The sequence below is a fragment of the Paralichthys olivaceus genome, chromosome 12 (assembly GCF_024713975.1).
Source record: "Paralichthys olivaceus isolate ysfri-2021 chromosome 12, ASM2471397v2, whole genome shotgun sequence".
NCBI lineage: Eukaryota > Metazoa > Chordata > Actinopteri > Pleuronectiformes > Paralichthyidae > Paralichthys > Paralichthys olivaceus.
The window spans coordinates 17,799,197-17,812,353 of record NC_091104.1 but is presented as its reverse complement, the minus strand read 5'-3'; the positions used below and the strand labels follow the sequence as shown (position 1 = coordinate 17,812,353).

At 42.8% G+C, this 13,157-nt stretch overlaps 1 protein-coding gene across 7 annotated transcripts in view; it reads left to right on the top strand.

The window, feature by feature from the left end:
* LOC109627887 (AT-rich interactive domain-containing protein 1B-like) overlaps positions 1 to 13,157 on the top strand; it is a 204,397-nt gene that overhangs the window by 88,872 nt on the left and 102,368 nt on the right. For all 7 annotated transcript variants that reach the window (XM_069536161.1, XM_069536160.1, XM_069536157.1 and 4 more), the window contains one exon: positions 2,972 to 3,076. In XM_069536161.1, coding sequence (XP_069392262.1) covers positions 2,972 to 3,076 — 105 coding nt within the window. The remainder of the gene's footprint in view (positions 1 to 2,971; positions 3,077 to 13,157) is intronic.

Genomic DNA, 13,157 nt, shown 5'->3' with positions numbered 1-13,157 from the left:
CTGTCTCACCTTCGCTGTCCGTATTCCAGTTGACAGTGATGATGTAAGAACGTGAGTGTAAACAGTAGTATGAGGCTAACCTCTCTTTGACCCACTTAAAACGGAAATCCCCCCGAGTACACAAACACATACTCACAAATACGCAAATACACACATACACACACACACTCTGCAGACTCATATGCCTGAATAAATATTGGACTTGGGTCAGCAGCCACTTTTCTCTTCTCAATTCACTGTGCGAGTAACTGTCTGTTCATGTGCACATTTTCTGCCTGTGAACTGAACTGTGCACGCGAGTGTGTGAAACACTTGTCCACCACATATCTCCTCTATTTTTCCTCCTCCTCCCACCCCTCTTCTTTTCTTCCTTCCCTGGGTCTTTATTTACCTGTGGAGGTGTGTACTTGTGTCTTTGCTGGGTCTCTGCTTCAAACAAAACACTTCCGAGCGTGTAATATAAGCCTGATGTTTGGCGCGCATCCAGCGATGAACACAGGGGGGGCTGTGTAGACAAACACGCTCGCCTTGGGCCCTGACGGTGAAACTGACGTGGCTTTTTGTTTCTAAAAGTTGTTTCCGATCTTTGCTGCAGTCCTGTTGTGTCTCTCAGCACACCACTTATGGAACAGTGTGTGATTCACTGATTGAGCCACATCTTGGCGAACAGGGTTTCTTTTGGCTTGAGACATTTTTTATGGTTTTTGGTTATGATCCGAATGAGGAGGCTCTTTTGTAAAGATTATGACTTGACATTCCATTTATGTTCCGTTAAGTGTTCAAATATTTTCTGTGTGATTATTATTCTAAATAAGAAATAGACAATGCATAGTTTAGCTTTGTTTTATCCGGGATGTCTAACTAAGATCAAGATCTACTTTACAACATAGGCCTTAGAAAAAATAACTGACATATATCACTTTAACACTTAAAACAGAGCAGTCATCAAACACATACAGTATTAAAACAATCACTGAAATGATAAACTGTATCTACAAGTATAACTTTAAAGTCTCTAAAAGGAATTAGTACCTTCTATTTGCCTCTGTTTGAAAATGAAGATCACCTGATTCATGAATTTCACACAAGAACTGGTATCAAGTTGAAATGATTGATGATATCACATAAATGTCTGTATATCTGATTTTCATTTACTTGGAACCTGGGCACATTTTGTATTTACTTTTTAGTGCACCAGTAGAATTTTCATAAATTAGCAAACTGACTATGTTTAAGAAAATTCAAATTGTGATAAACCATTATGCTTCATTAATTGAGCAGCAGAAGACTCATTGAAAAGAATAATCGGTCAGATTGATACATATGAAACAGATAAACAAGAACATGTTGAGGTTTGTTTCTTAACGTAGCACATTGCAGGACCAGGTTTAAAAGGGAGACATGACTTGACAGTGGGTGCAGCTTGACTAACTTAATGCTAAAAAAAGATACTTTGAGTAAGTGTCCACAAAGGTCTATTGAGATTAAACCGAATCTGACATTTCAAGAAAAATTTGGATTTTTTTCTGTAATTTTTAGAATTAGTGTTTCGGTGATTTAACCAGCTAATAATTGAAAAGTGGATTTAAAAGGACTTCTCTAGGGCATCTGAGGTCATTACATTTTCTTAATAATAGATGAATGAATACATTAACTTTTCACTGTGTGTGTGCAGATCTTAAAACTGCATGCAAACGGTGTGTGTGTGCAGAGTATATGCTGGTTTTGCATGTGCATAAGAATTTAACTTGATATCATATTTCTCGAAGAATCTAGAAAAGGACTGAAATGGTATCATTCACCCCAGAGGCACAAATTGTGTCACATTTAATGCTCTAATAATAGATCCATTTCACATGATACATCTCTTGCTGTGAAGGATAATCTTCTGCTATAAAATTATATCACCTAGCTGACAGGAATATTGCCCACCTACTACAGTATAATCACACAACAGATAAAAAATCAAACTGTGGGGAAAAAATGGATTTCAAAAGTAAAAACCTGAGGACACCCACACAGACTCTCTGTGTGTGTGTGTGTGTGTGTGTGTGTGTGTGTGTGTGTGTGTGTGTGTGTGGTGAGAGTGAGAGTTTGGCTTTGTGTACGTTGTGTCTGGTTGTGTGCGCAAGCACTCGCGTGTGATCTCTCGCCGCGTCTCGCCGATCAGTTATCGCTAATCCTACCACTCAGAGCTCTTTAACAAGTTGCCATTGTGCTGCCGACGCTTAACATGATGGAGGAACGACCTCCGTGGTGAATGAAAAGAAGAGGGAGAGGGAAGGAGGGAGAGATACAGAGGGAGGGAGAGGGCAACACCTCCGACAATGGGGAGAAAATTGGTTTACACTAGATAGGCTTGTGATTACAGAGGGAAAGAAAATGACTTAGATTGAACAATACAACTGTGTGTTGTGTGTGTGTTGTGTGTGTGTGTGTGTGTGTGTGTGTGTGTGTGTGTGTGTGTGTGTGTGTGTGTGTGTGTGTGTGTGTGTGTGTGTGTGTGTTGTGTGTGTGTGTGTTTATGTGTGTGTGTTCTGAGGATTAGTGGGTGGTTAGGCCAGGATTTGGGTAAAATGAATTGTCGGGTATGGTGTGCTGATGGGTGCTTGTTTGGATGTTTTTCAGTCTGCATGTACATCTGTGTGTGTGTCTGTGTGTGTGTGTGTGTGTGTGTATATCAAGGTCTGCTCCAGGCAACACTAATGTGAACAAAAACCAAGCTTTATATTCAGACAAAAAAATCACATGATGCAAAATACTGCAGCTCAGAATAAGTTCCCTAACAAAGACCTCATTGGTCAAAACAGTGTCTAAAAAAAACCTTTTCAATTCAGTTTGTAAACATAAACGTATGTTAATACTGCTTTTATTTGACTAATTGATCTACTTATTGAAAGGGTCTGTAAATTCTGTTCTTTTAATTTATTGATCACACACTGAGTTTGTCTCTCTCTGTCGTTCATTCAAGGAGGCCCAGCAGGAGAGCTACAACACCCGGGGTCCCGCTCCAGGGAATTCTGGGAAGGCCAACAATGAGGATGGTGTCTCCCAGGACCGCCCCTCCAGTCTGCCGGTGAGTGACAGACAGTTCTGACCACCAATAAGCACCGAACATTGCTGGATGTGACTCGTACAGTTGAATAACAGCTCTATTATACATCTCAGGATTAAAGAAAGGAGTTGTTGGTTGTAACAAGCGTCATAGAAACATTAGCTCCTTTGGTTTCCTTCATTTCTTTAATTTCCGGCATACAGTCTGATTTTCAGTTGTAATCCTTTCTGTCCAATCAAATGGCTCCGCTTGTCCTGTGACCCACCTCATTTTGACTGCTCATATCAGAGCGTATGTCTGTGTTTTCACTGCCGCCAATGCTGATTGCAAAAAGGCCAAACACAGTACACCATGATCTCAGCATCACGCACTCACACACACACACAAACACATACACCCACATTCCCACATGCACATAGAAGCATATGCACACACACAGACATTCCTGCTAAATGCATGCAGTCACACATGCGAACCCTCACGCACTGCCTCTTGGCATTTGGGCGAGCTAAAAAATCGTTAAGCAGGTTGCCTGGAGGAGGAGTAATTGAGAAGAAATTGTGAGGCCGTGGCTGATCTATGAGGGGAGAGAGAGGTGCGGGCTGCTCCATTTTTTTGGGGGCTAAACTAATCGCTTTTTTACTCTCTATGATTTCTCCCCCTTCCAGCTCCACAGCACTTTCAAGAATAGAATAAATAGACATTTGCAAAAGTTGCAAATATTGGCACCGCTTGAGGTGTGTGCCGTTTAATTTACCCGACACTTTAGAACAGCCTCAGGAGTGGAAGAATAAACTGCAAGAAAAGCTAAATCAAGTATATGAACTCAAATGAAATCTCAATATGTTCCGTACACTGATACTTTTAAAGACTATGTGCCTGGTCATCTTTCAACAAACACTGACGGCTGACTTTTCTTTCTCCCTCTTTATCTGTCAGTTTTCTAACCTGTTCTTCCACTTTCACGTTCACACAATCTTTCTATCTCTGTTTAGTTTTTCCCTTACATAACATACTACTAATAGTATGTCATCTGCTTTCTCTTGGCGTTTCTCCATTTTCTTTCATTTTCATTCAAACACACTCTTTGTCCCCCCCATTCCCTTCCCTCCTCTGTATTTCCCCCCCGTGCTGTAATGAGAAATGGCCTTGATGTATCAGTGTGTGAATCCAGAGCGAGAGAGCAAGGCGAGGCGAGGAGCCGCTGCAGTCACAGGGGCCGATCTATTTGAACCAGCGCCACTATCACCCCATATTCCCTCACCACTTTAATCCTGGCGTTTTACCCCTTGGGTTCTCCGTGTGTTTTCACATCCCATCCAAAGCGCGTTGCTCGCAGAGATCCTAATCGGCGGCAAGTTTTGATGAGAGCGAGAGAGACACACACAGAGAAGGAGAGAGGGCGCGATGGATAGATGGACGGGGAGAGAAAGAGAGAGAGAGGAGGGAGAAATTGCTCAGCGTTTGCCAGGCTTTTCCAGCAAGCTGTCACGGCAGAGATGTAACCGTTTTTTTCCCCCTCTCTCCCCCTCTTTCTTTCTCACTCTCTTGCCGGCGTTTGATGTCAGATCTAAAGCTGCTGTCATCTTTTTTTCCCCTTTCTCTCTGTCAGGAGGGAGGGAGCGCGGGTCGGCAAAGTGTCATGTTGTTGTTTTGGGACGAGGCTGCTGTGTGATGTGGCGGGATTTTTGAAGGGAGACCAAAGGGAAAAGTGCTTTAGTAACTTATCACAAACGCAACTCACAGTGGCCCTCGGTTCTTTAAAAATATAATGTATTGGAAATTTGGCATGCCTGGTGTTCCACAGTATTGTAAAGTAACTGTATTGTTATTGCTCTAATTACATGAAGACAAAGAGTAGTTTCCATGTAGCATTAGCGCTGATGCTAATTTTCATGGCATGTGATTAAGCTTTGCATTAGCATTGAATTTTGTCGCTTTTATGCCCCAGTGGTTTTTAGTGTTCATAAATGAGTGAGTGAATGGTGTTTTTCATTGAATATATTTTTAACAGCTTTATCTGCTGAAAGGAGCTTCGTCCCCTTGTAATCTGTTAAAGTAGTCGACAACAGCTTTCCATTTTAAAGTCACATTTGCATTCACAACCTGATTTTTTTAAATACGAGATCAGCATTAACACCACACTTTTCCTCCTGCCAGTTTCACAGACGTTCATATTTGCTGTTCTAGCTGAGCCTGTTCCTCCAGTTCCACACAACAGTGAAGACAGCAGCTAGTGCAAAGATTGTTTAGTGATAAGATGAACTACTTGAGAGTAAAACTTAGTAGCCACCTTATTTTTCTCCTCCTCTTACATAACTGAGATTAAGAAAAAAAACTCAAATCTAAGTGTCACATTAAGGTGTCACCAACTTAATAAATAAATAAAAATAAAAATAAATATCAGGCACCATGATGTTTGACACCACATTTACATTTTCAGTCAGCACTTCTTCGATTGCACAGAAACTTGTGCCCTTTTTACAGTACAGTGGATATTTTATCTCCATCCAGATGAGAACACAAAAACGACTACAGATGCTCAAAAAAGCATTCCGGGCAGGTAGGTGGCGAGAAAGTCTAGTAGTCCGGAGAAAATACCGGAGAAGAACGCTGTGGTCCAAGTAATGTAAGGCCGACGCCTTTGAATACTGACAAAGTGGTGCAGTACTACAAAATTGATCTGCAAACATGTAATTATATATTATATTCGCCACCAATGTTGTTGTTTCTGGCACATGCTCTCTACACAAAACAACAGTGTGCATATGCAAAGTAAGCTATGACATCACACTCTGTTTTACATGTGTTAGAAGACCTGCACTTTGAAAGACGAAAGAAAAAAACATATGTTGACAAGAGGCATAAACGCAGATGAAAAAGTTTGTATTTCTCAAATATCCATCTTGGCGTGGACAGTGCGATTAAGGAATGACGTCTCTCACCAATTACTATTGCCATGTGTGGTAATTGTGGGTCAGTAAAAGGTGATGTGTCATGTAGGTTACTGAGGGGGCGTTGCAGAGCGGGACAGCATGATTGGCACAGGATGACATGTTGACTGCTGCCTCGTTATTTCCTGCTGTGTGTGGCGGACAGGCATCCAGAAACAGAAGAAGAGTGAGAGCTGTGTTTTCTCTCTGTAGCACCCTCAGCCCGTTGCATCTCTATGCCCATAGCGTCACTAAGCCGAGCCAGTTCTTCCAGTGCCACAGTTAGGTGAGGAGCCAGGGATTTCAGTTCTTCCCCCCCCCGTTCCAGTCACTACATGTTCCCTGCTCTCCGGCACTCCCCTGACAGCCTGCCAAGCTGCCGCACAGCCTCCCATCCTCTGGGACATGGGAGAGGATGGCCAGCCATGTGGAAAGAAAGAGAGAGAGAGAGAGAGAGAGACAGAACTGAGGGTGGGAGGGTGAGGTGAGGAAGAGCTGGGGGTGCATGGCGAAGAGCAGGATGAGAAAGAGAATGACTAAGAGTTAGAGGGAGAGAGAAAGAGAGAGAGGGCGTGAAGCGGTGAAGTGAAACATGGTTATCTTTTTGTCACTTGTTCAGGGTGAGGGATGTTGAATTCAGGCTATGGGGTTCTGGCAGCGGCATGTTATTCTCACTCGCACACACACACACACACACACACACACACACACACACACATGCACGCACACACAGACACACACAAACACACGCACACACACACCCGCACAGACAAAAATATTCTTGTATGTTTTTCAGTGCTCATTTGCCCCTCCTTGACTTATTTTCTATCAGACAAAAGGGAAAATTCAGAAACACCATCTTCCTCGCTTTCTCTTCCCCTCTCACTCCTGTCCACCTTGCCCTCCTCTGTTTTCCTGAGTGTTAGGTCATGAAAGATTGACAGGGCACAGCTGGAGAGGCCTGCTCCCCTCCCCTCCGCTCTCTCTCTCTCTCTCTCTCTGAGTACAACCCCACACTCACACTCAAACAGGCTCCTTTGCTCACAAACACACACTCATCACACACTTTGATACACATTCTGTCCTCTGCGAGCCGTTTTCTCACACTAAACGTGTGTGTGTGTGTGTGTGTGTGCGTGTGGGTGTGGGTGCGTGCTCTATCAGAGCATGTCAGTCAGGCTGCCCTTACAGTATGTGCTCTCACTTTGGTTCCCCCCACTACTGTGTTTTATTTTAGAGTCCCCAGGCGAGCAGACAGGCCAGCAGGCAGCACAGAGTAATGTCATCCAGCAGGGTTAGATTCAACCTCCACATTAGTGCACGGGGGGGAGGAGGAGAGAAAAGGAGAGGAAAAAAGGAGGCAGGAGAGGAGTGGAGTGAAGGGGGGAGAGAGGGAGGGAGGGTGGAAAATGGCGTGGGAGGAAAAAGGAAAGAGGGAGTCAAGTGGAAAGACAAATATATCTTTAACATACATCAGAATGTGGTTTGAATAGTGTAGATGCAACTATTCAACATATATTTTCAGAACCATTGAAATTCCATTGAAAATGCTCCAGCATCCAGGGCCATTTTTCTTATAGGAGCATAATGTCTGTTTGTATTTTTGTATGTGTTTATGTGAGATATATACTTTAGCAGCATGTGGAGCTAGAAAGGGAGGGGAAGGTGGGGGAGAGAGGGAGGCAGTGAGAGACGAGATGTTCTCTGGACCCTGCTGCCTATTCTTAGAACAGTCAGCAGCACTGAAGGCCACAGCAGCTCCCTGCCACTGCTACGAGCTCACACAGGCTCTGAGAAATGCTAATCTGAAGCCAGTTTCACACTGAGAGGTATACGGGGGAATGCCCACGGTCACGCAAGCCTCAAACTCAGAGACCTGTTAGCTTGAATATGAATAAGAGTGACTGATTTGTATCCGTATGACCTCATATCTTACTGCATAATTTGAGATTTTTGCATCAAACTGGTTCTCGACTCAGTGTGTTCACCACAGACCCAGATATCATGACACAGCGAGTCAGACGACCCTGGGCTTCATCTAAAATGCAGACGGGCTATTTTTCCGCTTGTATGTTTTCGTTTGCCTCTCATGAATCATTTAGCACGCACACACAGTTTCATGTACACGCATGTTTTTTTTTGATCCTCAAGAGCCAGGAACATGTGTTTTTGCTGGGGCTGTACCATTTGTTCCCCTACGGCTTGAAAACACAGACGCACAGGAAGGTGAATTGAAAGCGGGGAAATTTCCCTGGGTCTTTCATGTTTGTACATCATCAACATGCCCTTCAAGCAGAAAATTCACCTGTGACAATACCCTGAAAAATAAATATAATAAATCCATAGATGTTTTCTTCTGTTTAGGCAGTTGTGTTTCCAGTTAATTGTAGCAACATTAAAATACTTGAACAACTTGAACATCAGACAGGGATTAAAGTTTATTTAGTTAGATTACTGGTAGGCCATATATAAGAAAAATATGATTTTAACTTTAGAGTGCAAAACCAAAAACTGGTTCATAGCATGTTATCTATCTTTTCGTTGTGAATTTCAGGTTGTTCATCTTTTTTCATATCATAACACGTTATGTCAGTAGGTGGCAGTAATTAGCAGTCTCTCGTTACTGGATTAATGGGTATGATGCCGTGCTGAAAGAGAAACTCGCTTAACTAACTTGCAGGTTTCTTTATGGATTTTTACCTAGTATTGGCTAGTTAGCCAGGCCACTGACACATGTAGCAAATGTTGTGTATATCATGTTTCTCTGTGAATTCAAGAGGGACAATCTGTTTAAAATGCTTTAGTTACGGCTAATTTGGTCAGTTAAAATGTTTTAATTAGTTGCATTGACTCAGCAGAAGGAATTCAAAGTGTCAATTTACCAGCTTGTTGTCCTTATGTTTCCGTTCTGTTCATCTGTTTGGAACATAGACTCTGCTCATGTCTCCCAGTGTCATAACTTGGTGGATGCTAATAATGTCCATTCATAATTGCAAACATGAGAATAAACCTAAGAAATGTTTTTCAGAAAGAGCGTATGAGGCAAAGCGAGTAAACTTGAAATGAGGGATACATTATCCAAGCTAACTAAGAATTGTCCAGGTGGGCTGGTGGACTGTACACGCTAGACTAGAAGAAATTGTGCTTTGTGCATGTTCCATGACAGAGTCAGTCAATGTTAACTTTCTAGAGTAATGGAAAAGTAGCTTGCAAATGATGAACCCAAAAACCGTTGAGAGCCACTGCCCCACAAGCAGACAGTCCCTTCAACATATCTTTGTCTTGTAGCAAGACAACCTGTGCTAGATTAATCAGGTAGGTTAAACCTCCATATTGCCAAGCATCTGCACTGTTGAAGTGTCCTTTAGCAGGACACTGAATCTGCACCTGCACTTCTCTGCAGCTGACACTGCAGTCTCCCCTGAGGAAGAGAGACACACCAAAAGAGAATTTCCCGATGGGGATCAATAAAGTCTTTTTTGCCTGAAGGCTTTTAGTTGTATCTTATGGCAAAGATTTGATGGCTACACACTGTTCTACCTACTGGGAACTGAGCTGGGCAGTGTAGGTTGTTAAAGCAAACTGGTAACACAAGGCTGAGCAGCAGTGATACAGAGACAGCAAGAGTAGTGTGTGTGTGTGTGTGTGTGTGTGTGTGTGTGTGTGTGTGTGTGTGTGTGGTGGGGGGGTTCTTCAGCTGTGGGGGAGGCCATGTTTATACCCAACCACCCCTGACAGGCAGGCTGACAGAATCCTCACACACCAGAGTGAAGGAGAGATAGGAGGACTGTGTGTGTGTATGAAAACACTCTGTCCAAGGACTACATTCACACATTTACCTACACCTATGCTTAGACTTGCGTGCCCCCTCGGTGTGTGACAGGCTCTGTCATCTCAGAGTGAGGGGGAAATGGAGAGGGATGAACTTGGTTAAGAAAACACCAGTCCGGTTCCACTGGCGCCTGTCCACCAGCCTCTCCTACAGAGGAAGAGGGGGAGATAGAGGAGGTGGTGGAGAGGGAGCGAGGACTGACCTTAGAAGGAGAAAACATTTTCCCCTCTTTTTTTATATATCTTTTGCCCATCAGTTCTCTTTCTCCAGCTGGTGTTTTCTGTCAAAGCTTATTTCTTCTAACAGACTAGTTCAGATTCAGGACAAAGGAGGACGGAGGAGGAGGCAGCTCATGGCTGTTGGTTTCCATTAAGACAGCAGCGCACGCACACGCACACGCACACGCACGCACATGCACGCACACACGCACGCACACACACAGATCTAAATTTCAATGACAAGCAGGAGTCTGCATAAACATCTTGTAAACATGGATGATATAAATTGAAAGTAGACTGTGTGTTTGTGATATATATGTATATGTACATCACTTCTGCATGTAAAACTGTTTAAATCTGATGCAACCATAAGCCAATTGTGGTGTGTGGTTTTACTTTTTTTGTTTTTAGGAGCACAAAATACTCATCAGCACATTCTAACACTCCCTGACCCACCATGACACAGACACGTGTGACCCTGTGTGAACATAAAGGCTAAATCAGTAAATGAACATGATACGCTGCGTGTTGCACCCTGTGCTGTTCTTATAATGTGATCAGGATCATTGGTATTTGATTTGCTTCAGATAAAAACTCCCATATTGATTTCAGAACACCAAACAGATCAAGTGCAGGCTTGATCCATCGATTTCATTTCCACCAGCAGTTAATGCCAGATATGCCCGTCTGGCACTAAGCCCTCCATTATAAATGGTGATTTTCTCTTACTACATTAATATTTAAATTAACTGTTAAAAATCTTTCAAATGTTATTGAGCCAATCTGAAAAGAAGATTGGAAACATCTATTTTGTATTCATTAATAGTCCCAGTTGGGGGGGAAACCTTCTCTTGTCAAATGATTCTTCAGTACATGAATCTTGAGGGATTGTTCTTCCTTGCTGAATAATAATTTGGACTGAAGTAACAAATATTTGAAGCTGAGTCATATTTGCTTCAGCTGATAGGGTTTTTTTTTCTTTTCACAATCTACCTTTTCTCCTCATTTTTTCACTCTTGACTGTAGCAGAGAGAAAATAGACTATAGTTGGGAATAATCAGTAAATCACTACATCATCCCCCTCCTTCCTCTTTCTCCTTATCTCCCTCCACTTTCCTTCCCCTTCTCCCTTATTTAGCATCCCTCCTCCCCCGTCAAGCCCCCTCCTCCATCTCTCCTGTGCCCTAACTTCAGTCAGACACTTCTAACCTTCTGGGTTTATTTTTATGTCTGGTCCTGGATGCCTGGCCTCCCAGCAGGCTGGCCAGGCAGGGGAGTGAGGGAGGGAGGAAGGAAGGAGCCAGCTGAGGAATGAAGGAGAATTAAAGTGCAGTAACTAAAGGAGGGATGGAGGGAGAAAGGAGCCGTCATGAGGAGGAATGTTCTGTCATCACCATGGCTCCCTCTGGCTGCTGGGAGGCTGAAATTACATCTGACTTTGAAGTTAAGGGCAGCAACACCGCCAGCGTTGCTATAGTGACAGGAAGAGTGTGCGTGTGTACATGTACGTGTGTGTGCGTGTGTATGTGTGTGTGTGTGTTTGTGTGTGTGTGTATAAACTCCTTGGGAGGTTTATTATGCATGATCCTCACTGTGACTAGTCCTGATGGCATTACAGTTGCTGTTAATAATCTACTCTCATAAGATACCTGTGCTTTAAACACAACAACACACATGAACATATCTGTGGACTCACGCTAAGATGCATTCACTTGCACACACACACACACACACACACACACGACCCATTTCACAGCTGGATTCAAACTTCACGTCGTGCCTTTTAAAGATTAAGATAAAGTTATTCCTCTTATTATCTTTGAGAAGGTTTAGCTGGCTGCACACTGTGCTCATAGGCAAATGCGAACACATGCACACACAGACACACACGCAGAGTTGTTCAGATTGCAGATAGCTGTGTTTTGGTTGTTTGAGCTGCTAATATTCCGCTGAGTCCTGGAATATTTATGGCTTTTGTTTAATCAAACTGTGATTGAGGAGAGGAGCATTTTCAAAGTTAATATTTACAGATGGATAGATGGATGGAAAGAAAGATAGGTGTTTTATAATCACAAATACGATAGATAGATGTTTTATAATCACAAAGAGGAAGGGAGGGAGGGATAGAAGAGACGTATATGGAGAGGAGGGATGGAGAAGGTGAAAATAATGTTCCATTAATGCAGAGCCAGGCTCTCACTGAGGGCCCAGCACCAATCTGCATCTCCCTACAGTCTGCCTGCTATACATTTTTCATGAACGCTGAGCGAGAATTAGCGACGGATTGCTCCTGCAAATCGCTTCTCCGTGGTCAGGGCCAGATGGAGAGAGAGAGAGAACGAGGGGAGGAGAGAAGGGTGAGAGTGAAAAAGGGAGAGAGCAGTGAATAAATGAGGAAAGGTGAAATGGAAAGGGAGGATGGGATGAGTATTGTATAGTATTTCACATATGCGGTGTCCCTATACCATATACAAAACCGGGACGTATACGCATTGCCCGGAAAATATGTATATATATTGATAATGGAGCTCGGTCATGTGTCTGATGTGACTTTGTACTGATGAATTTTCTATTGTTTCTATAGGGTATTGTCTTGAAAGCTTAACATGCCAAACTGTCCAAGAACAACACAACACTTCACTGAATGTGAGAAGATGTATTGTATATCATTTGGTCACTATGTAGTCATAATTAATACACACCTTGTCCACATCATGTAACATTTGTAAACTTGAACTCGAAAGATCTTTAATTTCATTTAGATGTGCCATCTTATGTTCAGTACAACTGACCTTAGTCCTGCACAGGAAGTTATGTGGAAACTTTCAGTCTACATTGAGAAACACAGTGTCACTTACAAAATTGCAAACTTTACCAACATAAAAAGACTAAAACTGACAACGAAATCAATACACAAAGTGGGAGAATTAACTTGTCTGCTGATGCAACTTTTTAAAGTGACTATATCCTTTTAGTTGCTAAAGGTCACTTTATACTTCTGCAGTGAATCAAAGCATGGCAAAGTCGCCCGCCCTCTGCTGTAGCCTGACATGCACCTCATTCTTATCTCCTATATCCTTCTTTTGTCTTCTTTTGTCTTAATCAGTTCTATTGTCGTA